The sequence below is a fragment of the Gorilla gorilla genome, chromosome 4 (assembly GCF_029281585.2).
Source record: "Gorilla gorilla gorilla isolate KB3781 chromosome 4, NHGRI_mGorGor1-v2.1_pri, whole genome shotgun sequence".
Classification (NCBI taxonomy): Eukaryota; Metazoa; Chordata; class Mammalia; order Primates; family Hominidae; genus Gorilla; species Gorilla gorilla.
This window is the reverse complement of record NC_073228.2, coordinates 79,902,246-79,917,492: the sequence shown is the minus strand read 5'-3', so window position 1 is coordinate 79,917,492 and position 15,247 is coordinate 79,902,246. Positions and strand designations below refer to the sequence as shown.

At 42.0% G+C, this 15,247-nt stretch overlaps 2 protein-coding genes across 2 annotated transcripts in view; one reads left to right on the top strand and one right to left on the bottom strand.

The window, feature by feature from the left end:
* Positions 1–15,247, top strand: part of LOC109026769 (coiled-coil domain-containing protein 144A-like) — an 88,847-nt gene that overhangs the window by 54,609 nt on the left and 18,991 nt on the right.
* On the bottom strand, positions 715–11,679 carry LOC115934576 (regulator of nonsense transcripts 3A-like). The gene is given in 3 exon segments (XM_063705721.1): positions 715–2,249; positions 2,252–2,775; positions 11,490–11,679. Coding segments are annotated over 3 exon segments (1,356 nt in total). The 3' UTR covers positions 715–1,607.

Below are 15,247 nucleotides of genomic sequence, written 5' to 3'. Positions count from 1 at the left end.
ATAGTTGCATAGTATTCTATATTGTATATGTGCTACATTTTCTTAATCCAGTGCATCATTGATGAGCTTCTGGTTTTATTCCATATCTTTGCTATTGTGAATAGTGCTGCAGTGAACATTGGGTGCATGTGTCTTTTTGGTAGAATGATTTTTTGGTGGTGGGAAGTGGATATTTAACCAACTAATGGGATTGCTGGGTTGAATGGCAGTTCTACTTTTAGTTCCGTGAGAGAAACCTCCAAACTGCTTTCCACAGTGGCTGAACGAATTTACCATTTTCTCCAATAGTGTATTAGAATTCCCTTTTCGCTGTAGCAGCTCTGCCAAAATCTGGGTTGTTGTTGCTTATTTTTTGACTTTTTAGTAATAGCCATTATGTCTGGTGTGAGATGGTATGTCATTGTGGCTTTGATTTGCTTTTCTCTGATGATCAGTGATGATGAGCATTTTTTCATATGTTTGCTCTCCACTTTTATGTCTTTTTTTGAGAAGTGTCTGTTAATGTATTTTGCCCGCTTTTATATATATTTTTTAAATTCTTGTTTGTTAATTTAAGTTCCTTATAGGTTCTGGATGTTAGAACTTTGTTCAATGCATAGCTTGTAAATACATTCTTTCATTGTTTAGGTTGCCTATTTAGTCTCTTGAATGGTTCCTTTTCCTATGCAGAAGCTCCTTTGTTTAACTAGGTCCCAATTTTTCTTTTCTTTTTTTTTTTCGTTAACAAAATTTTTATTTAATAAATGGTTAAAATCGCAGTGCCAAAAATACATTCACATTTAGCAATTTCACTGAAAGGAAGAAACTACAGAATGCACGGTTTCAGAAAGCTATTTTAAGTTATTTACAAATAAAGTATCTAAAACTCAAAAACAGGCTCTATATGCTATATCTAGTTTATCCCTTCCTGAACAAAATTTCTGTTATTTGGGCAAATTCTTAAACCATGGTTTAAACCGTAATGGTTACAAACCACAAACACATCCATTCAAAGACTGAAACCGTTTTTATCCGGTCAGTGGCAAAACTGTTGAAAGGGCAATAGTTGAAGCTGTTGGGTTTTATATAGTGTGAACTCTGATAAATATTCCTACCAGGACTAAAACACAGCACACTTTGCAGGCATGGCTGACTCACAAAGGTTGTAACAAACAAGAACTACTCTTCACTCAACACCATGGCTCAGAGGCCACCGAGAAGCACGAGTGACTGACAGCTCCTCTGCTTACAAACGAATGAAACCCAAAGTGGATGTCGTTCTCACAGCACTGAAAGTGCTTCAGGACTCACACTGATCCAGTACTAACTTTCTTCCCTATTTTACACATATTTTTCTACTGTCCAGTGGAAATCATTTTCTGTTTTGGCTAAACAACAAATACTAGTTTATAACAGGAATGGTAAAATCTGTGAGAATTCTGCTCAATTTAATACAAGATCACTACTTTCTTTAGAATGGTTTCTGCGTGTTTCTATGTCACCCTCTGTATTTTTAGCTTCCAGTTTCCTGGTAAGGAATAAGTTCTCCTTCCCAGTCACACTCGGGGTCATTTACACGTTTCTGGGATGCCCTCGCTCGTCCATGGAGGCCAGGTGCGTGCAGTGACTCACTCTGCCTCTTCCCTCTTCTCAGGACCAGTCCCCGAACCTTCTGCCTTGCAGATCCTCCTGTTTCCGCCACACTCTCGCGCTCGGAAGCGAGCTCCTGGATCATACAGCTGCAAGGCTGGCCGGTCCTTGTTTGCCAGTCGCTCTTTTCTGGGTGCTGGACTGTCGTCACACCTCTGCGCTCTTCCCCGTCTCTCCATGGCCTCCCCCGGAGCCCCGCTGTCCTGGCTCCCCTTCTTCCCTCTGTCTTGGCCAGGTCCTTTCCCCCGTCTCTGCTCATCCTCACTCCTTCTGGAAAGCCGGTCAGGCTCGTGGTGAGCTCTGTGCCTCCTGCCGTCATCCACATGGTGTCTTTGTGCTTCAGATTCTTGTTCTTGAGATCTCTCCACATCCCTGTGCTCTTTATCACTGCCGCTGTGTGACGTCTTCTGGGGCTCCTCCAGCGAGCCTTCCACGGGCCTGGCTTTTACGACTGCACCGGGGGCACAGGATTCCTGCTTGCCACCTCCAGTATCAATCTCCTCTTCTCTTTCTTTTGGTTTCTCTGTGGTTGGTTCCTCTCCCTTTTCTGGTTTCTTAAGAAGCTTAATCCTTACTTCTTTCTCTGCAATTTTCTTCTGTTTATCTGTCTCTTTTTTTTTTTGCATCTTTCTTCTTCTCTTCTTTTTTCCTCTTCCCGCAAACGTTTCTTTTCTAACTCTCTCCTTCTCCGTTCTTCTCGCTTCTCTTCTCGAATTCTCTGCTTTTCTAATTTTCTATTTTTAATATATTCCAAAAGAGGTGTGGTTCTTCTAGCAATGAGCTCTCTTGTCTTCGCCTCCATCTCCCCCAGCAGAGTCTCAGGGTTGGCACTGGTCTTCTCTTCCTCCACACAGTAGGTTTCTAAAAACTTCTTATATTCTGGATCTTTGCTGTCAAGGAAGATATATCCATCAAAACGATCTCTAAAAAGAAGGATGTCATCAGGATTCCTAAAATTAATGTATGCTCTTGAGTAGAGATGAGGATAAAGACTCAGGTCGGCGGCGAGGAACTCGAAGTCGTGTGCTGGCAGCGGGCGCAGCTGCTCCTCCAGCTGTTCCTTGGTGAGGCCCGGAGGCAGGCGGCGGATGACCACCTGCGGGGAGCGCGCGGCCGTTCCCACCGGGGCGGAGCGTGGACAAGGAGCTCAAAAGGCACCGCGTACCGCGCTGGGAGGCCCGGCCCCCGCCCCTCCCTCCTCTCCCTCCCCTCCCTCCCCTCTAGGTCCCAATTTTTCATTTTGACTTTTGTTGCAATTGCTTTTGAGGGCTTATTCATAAATTATTTTCAGAGGCTGATTTCTAATAGTGTATTTCTTAGGTTTTCTTGTAGGATTTTTATAGTTAGAGGTCTTACTTTTAAGAATGTAATTCAGCTTTCATTAATTTTTGTATGTGGTGATAGCTAGGGGTCAAGTTTCATTCTTCTGTGTATGGATAACCAGTCATCCCAGCACCATTTATTGAATAGGGAGTCCTTTCCCCATTGCATATTTGTGTCGGCTTTGTCAAAGACCCAATGGTTGTAGGCATGTGGCTTTATTTCTGGGCTCTCTGTTCTGTTCCATTGGTCTATGTGTCTGTTTTTGTGCCAGTACCGTGCTGATATGTTTAGTGTGGGGTTTGTTTACTGTAGTATAGTTTGAAGTTGGGTAATGTGATGCATCAGGCTTGGTTCTCTTTGCTTAGGATGGCTCTGGGTGTTTGGGCTCTTTTCTGATTCCATATGAAATTTTAGAATAGTTTTTTCTAATGCTGTGAAAAATGACATTAGTAGTTTGATAGGAATGGTATTGAATCTGTAGATTGCTTTGGGCAGTATGGCCATTTTAATGCTATTGATTTTTCCAATTCATGAGCATGGAATGTTTTGCCATTTTTTTGGTGTCATCTATTTGGTGTCATGATTTTTTTCAGCAGTGTTTTGTAGTTCTCCTTGTAACCACCTTTCATCTCTGTAGTTAGATGCATTCCTAAGTATTTTGTTTTTTTTTGTGTGTGGCTATTATAAATTGGATTACATTCTTGATTTGTCTCTCAGCTTGAACTTTATTGGTATATAGAAATGCTATGGATATTTTTACATTGATTTTTGTGTCCTGACTGAAGTCATTTATCAGTTCCAGGATAAACTGGCAAAGTCTTTAGAGTTTTTTAGGTACAGAATCATATCATCAGCAAAGAGAGATAGTTTGGCTTCTTTTCCTTTTTGGATGCCTTTTCTTTCTTTCTTTTTCCTGATTGCTCTGGCTAGGAGTTCCAGTACTATGTTGAATACATACGGTGAGAGTGGGCATCTTTGTCTTGTTCCAGTTGGGAAGGGGAATGCTTCCAACTGTTTTTGTTCTTTTTTCTTTAATTTTTTTCTTTACTATTTTATAGAGACAAGGTCTCACTGTGTTGCCCAGCCTGGTCTCAGACTCCTGGCCTCAAGTGATTCTCCTGTCTTCGCCTCCCAACATGCTGGGGTTACAAGCATGAGCCACTGCACTTAGCCCCCACTTCCAGCTTTTGCCCATTCTGTATGGTTTTAGCTGTGGGTTTGTTATAGAGTGGCCTTTATTATTTTGAGGTCTGTTTCTTTGATGCCTAATTTGTTGGGTGTTTTTTTTCATGAAGGGATGATGGACGTTATTGAAAGCTTTTTTGCATCTTTTGAGTTGATCATATGGTTTTTTGTTTTCATTCTGTTTATGTGGTGAAACACATTTATTGATTTGTGTACTTTGAACCAATTGCATCACAAAAATAAAGCTGACTTGATTGTGGTGAAGTAAGTTTTTGATGTGTTGCTGGATTTTGTTTGCTGATATTTTATTGAGGACTTTGGTGTCTACATTCATTGGGGATATTGGGCTGTAGTTTTCTTTATTCATTGTGTCTTTGCTGGCTTTTAGTATCAAGATGATGCTGGCATCATACAATGAGTTAGGGAGAAGTATCTCCTCAATATTTTGGAATAGTTTCATTAGGTTTGTTAACAGCTCTTCTTTGTATGTCTGGTAGAAATTGGCTATGAGTCAGTCTGATCTGAATCTGTTTTTGGCTAGTAGGTTTTTTATTACTGATTCAGTTTCAGAGCTTGTTATTTGTCTGTTCATGATTTCAATTTCCTCGTGGTTCAATCTTTGTTGGTTTCCAAGGATTTATCCATTTCTCCCAGATATTCTAGTACAGTGGTGTTCGTTGTCGTCTCTGAGGGTCTTTTGTATTACTATGGGATTGGTTGTAATGTCATCTTTGTTGTTTCTGATTGTGCTTATTTAGATGTTCTCTGTTATTTATTTATTTATTTATTTATTTATTTATTTATTTATTTATTTATCTAGCTAGTAGCCTGTCAGTATTTTTATCCCTTCAAAAAGCCAACTTTTGGTTTCACTGATCCTTTGTATGGATTTTTGGGCCTCAAGTTTTCTCAGTTATGCTCTAATTTTAGTTATTTCTTTTCTGTTGCCAGCTTTGGGGTTATTTTGTTCTTGTTTTTTAGTTCCTCTCGGCACAGTGTCAGATTGTTAATTACAGATCTGTCTGACTTTTCAACATATTTGTTTTGCACTATAAGCTTTCCTCTTATGCTGCTTTTGCTGTATCCCAGAAGTTTTGGTATGATGTTTCTTTTTGCTTATTACAAATCATTGTTTGATTTCTGCCTTAAATTCTTTCTTTTCCCAAAGTCATTTAGGAGCCAGTTGTTTGATTTCCATGTGATTGTGTGGTTTTCAGAGATCTTCTTGGTATTCATTTCTATTTTTATTGCACTGTGGTCCAAGAGAATGGTGTTGTGTGATTTCATTTTTTAAAAATTTATCATGACTTGCTTTATGGTCAAACATGTTGTTGATCTTGGAGTATGTTCTTTGTGCAGATGAGAAAAAAGTGTATTCTGTAGTTGTTTGGTGGAGTATTCTGTAGATGTCTGTTAGGTCCAATTAGTCAAGTGTTAAATTTAAGCCCAGAGTTTCTTTGTTAGTTTTTTGTCTCAATGATTTGCCTTTACACTATCAATGAGTTGTTGAAGATCCCCACTGTTATTGTGTGACTGAGTCTTTTGGTAGGTCTGGAAGTACTTGGTTGTTTTTGAATGTGGGTGCTCCAGTGTTGGGTGGGTATGTATTTAGGATAGGGATGTCTTCTTGGCGAAGTGAGTCCTTTATCATTGTGTAATGCCCTTCTTCATCCTTTTTTGGCTGTTGTTGGTTTAAAGTGTTTTATCTAAGAATAACAACCCCTTGCTTTTTGCATTTTATTTGCATGACAGATCTTTGTCCATCTCTTTACTCAGAGCCTGTGGGTGCCATTACATGTGAGATGTGTCTTTTGAATATAGCAGACTGTTGATTCTTATTGGTTTGTTTTATTTTAATTCAACTTGCCACTCTGTGCCTTTTAAGTGAGGCATTTAGACCATTGAATTCAGTATTAATATTTATATGTGAGATTTTGATTCCGCCATGATGTTTTTAGCTGTTTGCTTTGTACTCTCGATTGTGTAGTTGTGTAATAGGGTCTGTGGGCTATGTACTTAAGTGTGTTTTTGTGGTAGTGGGTATTGTTCTTTCTTTTCCATATTTAGAACTCCTTAAGAATCTCTTGTAAGTCTGGTCTAGCGGTAATGAATTTCTTTAGTGTTTGTCTGGAAAAGATTGTATTTCTCTGTCACTGATGAGGCTTAGATTGGAGTGGTATGAAGTTCTTGGCTGAAATTTCTTTAAGGATGCTGACAACAGGCCCCACTTTCTGGCTTATAAGGATTTTGCCGGAAAGAGGTCAGCTTTTCACCTGATCCAGCTATTATAGCTGCCTGTGAGATTTTTCCTTTCATGTTGACCTTGGAAAGTCTGATGGGCTGTGTATCTTGGGGATGGTTGTAGAGGTTCTCTGAATTTCTTGAATTTTTCCATCAACCTCTGTAATGAGATTGGGGAAATTTCATGGACTATATCCTCAGATATGTTTTCCATGTTGCTTCCTCTCTCTCCTTCTCTTTCAGCCATGCCAATGAGTCATAGATTAGTGTCTTTACAAAATCCCACATTCCTCAGATGTTTTGTTCGTTTTTAAAATTGCTTTTTCTTTATTTTTGTCTGACTGGGCTGACTCAAAAGACTGGTCTTTGAGCTCTGTAATCCTTCCCTCCGCTTGGTCTCATCTGGTTTTGAAGGTCCCTCCTGTGTTGAATTTTGCAGCTCCAGAAGTTCAGTTTGATTCTTTTTAAAAATGGCTCTGTCGTGTTTCAACTTTTGGATGGTTATACTGGCTTCCTTGGAGTGGATTTCAACTTTCTCTTTAATCTCATTGAGCTTTGTTGCCATTGAGATTCTGAATCACATGTCTGTGATAAAGCATGTCATTACACTTTAATCTGGTGAGAATTTATAGCTGGGGAGCTAGTGTGATTTTTTGGAGGTAATGAAATGCTCTGATTTGTTGAATTGCTAGAGTTCTTGTGCTGATTATTCCTCCTCTGAAAATGCTGATGTTTCTTTATCGTTTTGAAATTCCTGTCATTTGGATGGGGATTTTTGTTTTTATGTTCTTTTTTTTCTCTTGAGGGTTTGTGGTGTGTATTGTGTATAGTTGATTGGCCTTTTTTTCTGGGTGGTTTCAGATGGCCAGGACCCTACACAGGTTCCTTCCTTGTGGCTACTTTCCTACATTGGGTTTCACAGATGTGTGTTGAAGATATATAATGATTTTTGTTTGGTGGTGTAATTCAGTCTGCAATCCAGGAGATGGTGCTCTAGAGTACGGGCTGGCATGCCTCTTTTCTATTTCAGCGTGTTGGCAGCAGTACTCTGGGGAAGGGGGAGAAGTAGGATTGGGAAGGCAAGAGATAACCCCCTCACCAAATCAGTTCCTGGAACTTGGGAGAGCCCCTTCCAATCACTGGTGCCACACCTGAATTTTGAGGGCTGCACACCTCCCACCCTTAGGGCAGCGGCCCAAGCCAAAAGTTAGGTTGCCGAGAGACCTAGAACTCTCTGGGGACGTGCTGGTTGTCTGGGCTTGGTAGAGTCAGAGCAGGTTGTAGAGTATGTCTGCGGATCTGCGGGTCGTCTGTTGATATAATGTGGGTCAAGGGGGGAGGATCCCCGGGCAGGGCTGTGGTTCTGTGGGTGTGCACCTGGTGTGGTGCCTGCAGCCCAGGGTTTTTTGCCCAGCAGATGGCTGTGGGGAGCACTTAGCTCGCACTCACCCAACCAGGCCTCCCTCCAGTGTCTGCCCCCAGGGCAGGCCCAACTAGGTAGTTTTGTCCCCCAGCCTTCCGTGCCCAGATCAACTGGACTGTTAGCTGTTTCAGGCAGTGGTGCTCCCTCAGGCAGAGGCTGTGGACAGACAGGTTACACCCTTCCTGGACAGATCTTGTAGAACAGGGTCCCCAACCTCCAGGTGGCAGACCAGTACTGGTCTGTGGCCTGTTAGGAACTGGGCCGCACAGCAGGAGGTGAGGGGAGGGCTGGTGAGTGAGCATTACCACGTGAGCTTCGCCTCTTGTCACATCAGCAGCGGCATTAGATTCTCATAGGAGCGCGAGCCCTGTTGTGAACTGTGCACGTGAGGGATCTAGGTTGCGTGCTCCTTATGAGAATCTAATGCCTGACGATCTGAGGTGGAACAGTTCCATCGCGAAACCATCCCCACCCCACCGTCTGTGGAAAAATTGTTTTCCACAATGCCAGCACCTGGTGCAAAAAGGTTGGGGACTGCTGTTGCAGAGGGAGCACACCCGGCTCCCACACTGGCATATGAACTTGGGCCCTCTCTTCTCGGCATTGTGAGAGAGAAAGCTACTCCTCTTCTTGAGCTCAGGCCACAGATACCAGCTCAGTGTACTTGAGCAGTGTGCTTGAATCCTGGGGGTATTGAGACCAGGTTCATGACTTTGTCTTCTGGTCTCATTGGGTTGAGCTTTGGCTGTGCTGAGGGTGGGGGCTGAACTGCTCCCAGGCCTCCGGCAAAGCACTCAGATGGGGCAGTGGAGGCTGTGCTGTGTGCTTACCCTTGCGTGAGTAGCTAGGCAGGGGCCTTGGGAGGGGCTGGTGGACAAGAAGGTACACAGACCAGATATGCTGCAGTCCCATGGTAAATGCAGCCCTACTGTCTTCTGGCCTGGCAGTAAGCAGGAGCTAGAGTCACTCAGAGCAAGATGGAGAGCCTTGGGGGATGGGTGCGTATGGTCATGTTTTGCTGCAGCTGTACCAGGTGCAAAACCTTCTGGGCTGTATGCGGGTTTGAGCTCTGCCTCTGCCTATTCGCCAGCCAGTTCCTCTTGCCAGTTCAGATGTCTGTGTGGGTCCAGGGATCTCTGGGAGCTAGTATCCCAGAGTTCGTTGGTGGGAGTGTGGTGCTGCACAGTTCCTTCACCCACCCCTTCCTTAGTTTCTGGATTGGGAGGTAATCCTGGTGCTTGGTGACTCTGTGCAGGCTTCCCAGATTTATTCCTCTTCAGCCTTGATGCCTGCATTACCTATCAAATTTCAGTGTTTTCTCTCCAAAGACCTCCTCCAAGTGTGATAATTTACTTGATATTTTGGTTTCTCTCTCACAGAGAGGCATTTCCTGGCTGCATGTGGTGACCATCTTGTCTTCCCCTAAAAACATCAAAATTGGTATTTAATAGAGCTTGCGTTCAATCTGTAGACTGCTTTCAGTAATAAGGTCATTTAACCAATATTCTTCCAGTCCGTGAGCATGCAATATCTTTCCATGTGTGTGTCCTCTACAATTTCTTTTGTCGGTGTTTTGTAGTTTTTTTTTTTTTTTTTTTTTTTGGAAAGCTCTTTACAAAATCTCTCTGGTTAACTTTATTCTGAGCCATTTTATTATTTTGTAGCTAGAATAGTGGGACGGCCTTCTTGATGTCTTTTTATGCTAGTTGATTATTAGTGAATAGAAATGTTACACATGCTATTGGCATTATTTTTGTATGCTGATTTTGTGGCCTGCACCTTTGCTGAATTCTTTAGTTCTAACAGGCTTTTTTGGTGGCATGTTTATGGTTTTCTGTATATGAGATCAGGTCATGTGCACAGGGAGACAATTTGACTTTCTGTTTTCCAATCTGGATCCCCTTTATTTCTCTGACAATTTTTGTATCTGCATCCTTCAGGGATATTGGCATGTAGTTTTCTTTGTTGTTGTGTCTTTGTCTGGGTTTGGCCTTAGAGTAATACTGACCTTTAGAATAAACTAGGAAGATTTTGGAATAATTTATGAAAAATTGGTGTTAGTTTTTCCTTAAAAGTTTAGTAGAATTCAGAGTAACTTACCCAGTTTTAGACCTTTCTTTGTTGGTAAACTTTATTACTGATTCAATTAAATTACCGTTATTGGTCTGTCCAGGTTTCCTTTTCTTCTTGGTTCATTCTTGCTGGTTATGCACTTCCAGGAATGTATCCATTTTCCATACGTTTCCAGTTTGTTGGCATATAGTTGTTCATAATAGTCTCTCATGACTCCATGTATTTCTTTGCTATCTCCTTTTATGTTTCCCTCTTTATTTACTTGAGTTTTCTCTTTTTTTCTTGTTTAATATGGTTTGCAGTTTTGCAGTCTTGAACTCCTGAGCTCAAGCAATCCCCCCACCTTGGCCTCCCAAAGTGCTAGGATTACAGGGATGAACCACTGCACCTGGCCCCTCTTTTTCAGTTTTAAAGGATAGCTTTGCTAGGTATAATATTCTTGACAGGCAGTCTTTTTCTTCCCGCATATTAAATATATCATGTCATTCTCTCCTATCCTCTAAGGTTTCTGCTGACAAATATGCTATTTGATATGGATTCCCTTGTATGTGACTTGGTGTTTTTCTCTTGCTCTTTGTCTTTGACTTTTGACATTTGACTCTGATGTGCCGCAGAGAAGACATTTTTTATTGTATTTCTTTGGGGATCTTTGAGACATCTGTATCCAGATGTTTACATCTCTCACAAGACTTGGTAGTTTTTCAGCTATTATGTCATTAGATAGGTTTTCTGTGCCTTTTCCCATCTCTTCTATTTCTGCAACTCCCAATATCCGAAAAAATTTTGGCTCATGATGGCCCATATATTACATACACTGTCTTCATTCTTTTTATTTTCTTTTTTTTCTTTTTGCTTTTTGTTTGCCTGGCCTCATATAAAGACCTTTCTTCAAGTTCAGAAATTCATTCTTCTACTTGATCTAGTCTATTGCCAACATTCTCAGTTGTTTTTATTTTATGTATTGAATTCTCAGTTCCAGGATTTCTGTTTGGTTCCTTTTAATGCTATCTTTTTCATTGTTGAATTTCTTATTTAGATCATAAATTGTTTTCCTGATTCATTTGTATTACCTATCTTTCCTATCAGGAATCTTTCCTGATTCCTTTGTATTATTGTGTATCTCACTATGTTTCCTTAAGATCATTATTTTGAATTTTATAGGTTTTGTTTTCTTTGGGATCTGTTACTGGAGAATTACTCTGTTCCTTTGGAGGTGTCATGTTTCTTTGATTTTTCATGCTTCTTGTGTCCTTAATGTTGATAACTGTGCAGCTGGTGTAACAGTCACTTCATCTAGTTTTAGGGGTTGACTTTTTTCTGTAGATGTATCTATGTTGTTGGTTGAATATGGTGCTCTGGCATTGATGATGGGTGGGTGCATTGGTGTGGTCTCCATATACTTATGCTTTCTTCTGCTGTAATCAACATCAGCGTCTGTAAGTTCCTCAGTGGCTTACAGTGTGGTTGTTAGTAGCAGGGGATGCTGTGGTGAGGCCTTGATGGTGATGGGGAGGACAGCAGGCCAGTCCTCAGGCACATTGATGGCATACACAAGGATGTATGTGTGATTGGCAGCACCAGGCCATGCTTCCCAGTTTTTGTGGCAGTGGGTTACCTGAGTGGGCTGGCCCTTGGGCCTCCAGGTGGTGTGTGCTGGGATCAGAGGTGGCAATAGCAGGCCAGGCCAAAGGATCTTGGTGACACTTGTGGCACTGGAGATGACAGTAGCAGCTGGGGGCCGGACCTTGGATCCCTTGGTAGCATGCATGGGCACTGGTAGTGGTGAAAGCAGGCTGCGTGGGCATTTCTCTGGCCCCCTATGAGGAACATTTAGGTGGGTACCTAAGGCAGTGTGTGGAGCAGGCTTGTCCACAGGTTAACTGAAGACACGTTCAGGAGCCTTTGCCAGTGGCCGGTGAGGCAGCCCTGTCTTTATGCTCCTGGATGCCATGTGCAGGTGCCGGTGGGGCAGTAGGACTCTCCTTGGTATTAGTGGTAGACGGGGCCTGGGTAAAGGCACAGAGGCCTGGGTGGGGTGGGCTGCTCCTCAGGGTCCTGGACAGTGTATGTGAGCACTGATAGCAACAATAGCAGCAGCAAGCAAAGTGGCCTTGTCTTCAGGCTCTCATATGGCTCACATGGGCGCCACCCCTGGTGGGTTTGACAGGCTTGTTCTCAGGCTCCTGCATGGTACACTTGAGTGGGCCAGTCCTCCGGCCTCCTAAAGGTATGTACAGGTACGCACAGCACTGCCCCTGAAGGGGATAGGGCTGCTGGTGGTGGCAGTGGTGGCAGTCAGGTGGCTCCTAGGCTCTAGACAGCACACACTTAGGATCCCTTTGACCTAGAGTAGTTTCCCTGGTGGGCTATTAGGTGACCACCTATTTCCACAGGTATATGGTGCTGTGGGGCTAGGGATTTGGGGGAATCGGTCCTGGTTTTGAGATGATCCTGGCTGGGCTGGCTACCTCAGTTCCCTTTCCTTCTGTCATCAGAGGATCCCTATCAATTTCCTGCTGAATTCCAGTATACTCTCTTTGATGTTTTCCTCAAGGTGTGGTTACCTACTTGCTGTTTTGGTTTTTCTTTTTGAAAGAAGTGAGTGCTGGGTATTCCCAGTCAGCCATCTCGATGATGTCTCTGTCTATGCTGTGCATATTAAGGAATGTATAGACATGTTTTAAAACCTGCACAATTGACCCTATAACTATAATTTAAAAGATTTCTACCACTTGAAAAACACACTAATTTCTAATTATTACCTCTCACCCCACACACAGGTTTTATTTAATATGGCAGCAGACTCAGGCTTAAAGTGCAAGATCCTAACCTCCCACCACACACACACAAGTTTCATTTAATATGGCAGCAAGCTCAGGCTTGAAGTGCAAGTTCCTACCATCTTTATCACAGATGGTAGGGATGCACCCTGGGTTTGGTTTCTGCGGTATAACCCCTTGAGTGCATTTCTTGTCAACACAAAGACGTAAGAACTAAAGGGACAACTTGTCTACCACTCACCCACCCAGGATTCTCCTAAACTGCCAGAGACCCTCCTATTGAACAGAGAGAAAATGGGAGTCACAAAGGGAATATTAGACCATAGAAATTCTGAAATACAGCCTGATGTGTGCTTCCGCTTACTTGATTTGGACTTCATGGGAACCATCCTCTGTGGCTTTTTGTGGTACCTTCTTGGCTCTTTGTTGTATCCTTTTCATAAGCAATGACCTGTGTTTTCAGCTAAGTAGTTTCTTCAGCCAGCTTCCTCCCTGTAGAACCTCTTAGGTCCTAAGGCCTCTTTTCATTTTTACTGTCTTGTTGTCTTTTAAGCCAAGCTAGCAAGCAGTGCTATTGTTACTATAATTCTCTTAGAGTCTCTTGTGAATTTTACTTGAGTTCATGTCATTGGAAAAACCACTCGTCCCAATCTCTTTGAGATAAGCACTTCACCTTGTGCTTCCTGTGAAGGAAGCACACTGTTCTGTGTAGTAGGACAGTGCCTTAAGATGCTTATACCCTTAAGATCTTTAAGGGAATTTGAGGCACCACCTTAAATCTTTCTAAGGTCTTAAAATAGGGCCTTACACTGACAGTCTTGGCTTCACCTTCAGACTTTCTCCTGACAGCACCCTGGATTTGATCTTATCTCAGGGGCCATTTATCTCAGCAATACAGATGCTCCTCAGATTAGGATGGGTTTATGTCTGGATGGCGTTTGCATTTGTTATGCCTGATATTTGCAATTTATAGGCCATCATAAATTGCAAATATCAGAAGTTATGGGTGGGTTTTCCATTTACGATAATTTCCATTTACAGTGACTTTATCCTGATGTAACCACCCCTGTAAGCCAAAAGGCTTACACATATCATTTCATTACTCAACACATATCATTTTCACAGTATTATAAAAAGTCAGAAAATGGTGAGTCGAACCATGCTAAGTCAAGGACTGTCTATATTTGGGAATCTGACATGTGGAGAGGCTATAAAAAGGATACTGAACCTAGAAAGTCCTGGTTCTTTTATATGTAGTAGTCTTTCTTTAGCTTATCTCTTGCATTGGTTTTACTTTCAGCGGCTGTGTAGTAACAGTGCCCTTTCCTTCAGGTTCCCGTATCGTTTTCTTCACTATCCTTGAAGCCCTTCCTACCAGCTTCTTCGAGGCCCATCAGGCTTCCACTAACAGTCTCTTTAAAACTCTTCTTGTTTTTGTGCTTATTCTTCTGTAGGTCCTTTCAGCTTCTGATTAGCTCCGGTCCAATGGTAATCCTACATGTTTTAGTAGTTTTTGTTGTGTTGCTGTTGTGCAATCTATATGTAGTGTCAATATCTGTATCAGTTATTTCTTGGTGTATAAGAAAATGCAGTGTCTCAAAACAACATCTATTTTGTTCACAATCTGCAGTTTTAGGCAAGGCTCAGTGGGGCCAACTCACTTTTTCTTTACTTGGCATCAGCTGAGGTGACTTAAAGCTGGGGACTAGAATCATCTAAAGGCTTGTTTATTTACCTGTGCGGCATTCGAAGCTGGCTTTTGGCTGGGATGTTAGGTAGGGAAGTCAGCTCGAACACCTACCTACATGAGGATTCACGGTGTGATCTGGGCTTTCTCATGGCATGTTGGCTGCATTTTAAGGACAAGCGTCCCTAGAGAGAGAGAGTCAGGTAGAAGCTGTGTGACGTTTTGTAACCAACTTTAGAAGTCACACAGCAGTTCTGCCACATTGTGTTCAGGAGAAACCGGTTGTCAATGCCAGCTTGTATTCAGGAGAGGGAATGTCATGGGAGAAGTGGCAAGCGATTTGTAGATGTTTTAAAACCACCACTTCACTTACCTTTATAAAATAAAAAACAATCATAATTATTTCCTCTAAAGGAAAGCAGTTATTTCCAACTCAGCACCACTGAAATTTCAGTGCAATTTTTTGTTGTCATTCTTTAATGTGCTCCCTTATTTTGTGTAAAGTAACAATGAATTACAAGATTGTGCTACTGAATTAAGGCATTTTTCTTCAGAAAAATGGTATGGATCATGCCACTGAACTTTTATACTGGGAGATGTGATTGCTTCTTAACTCCAAGTATCATTACTCTTTGAAATGTAACTCAAATTAGTGTAAGACATTTGCAGTTCAGCAAAAGGCTTATGGTATTGGAATCCTTTTTTTTTTTTTTTCAAAATGTATTAATTAGACTCATTTTCAGAGTCCTATTATGGGAGCCATTTATTGACTCAGGCCCAAATAATTCAATATGATGCCCCTAAAACTTCTCTGCAAATTATGGAGAATGGTAGTGGGTTAAAGGAATAAGAGACTTTGTGCTAAAGGGGTAACTTAGAGCCATTTTAAGGAGGAAAGCCATGAAA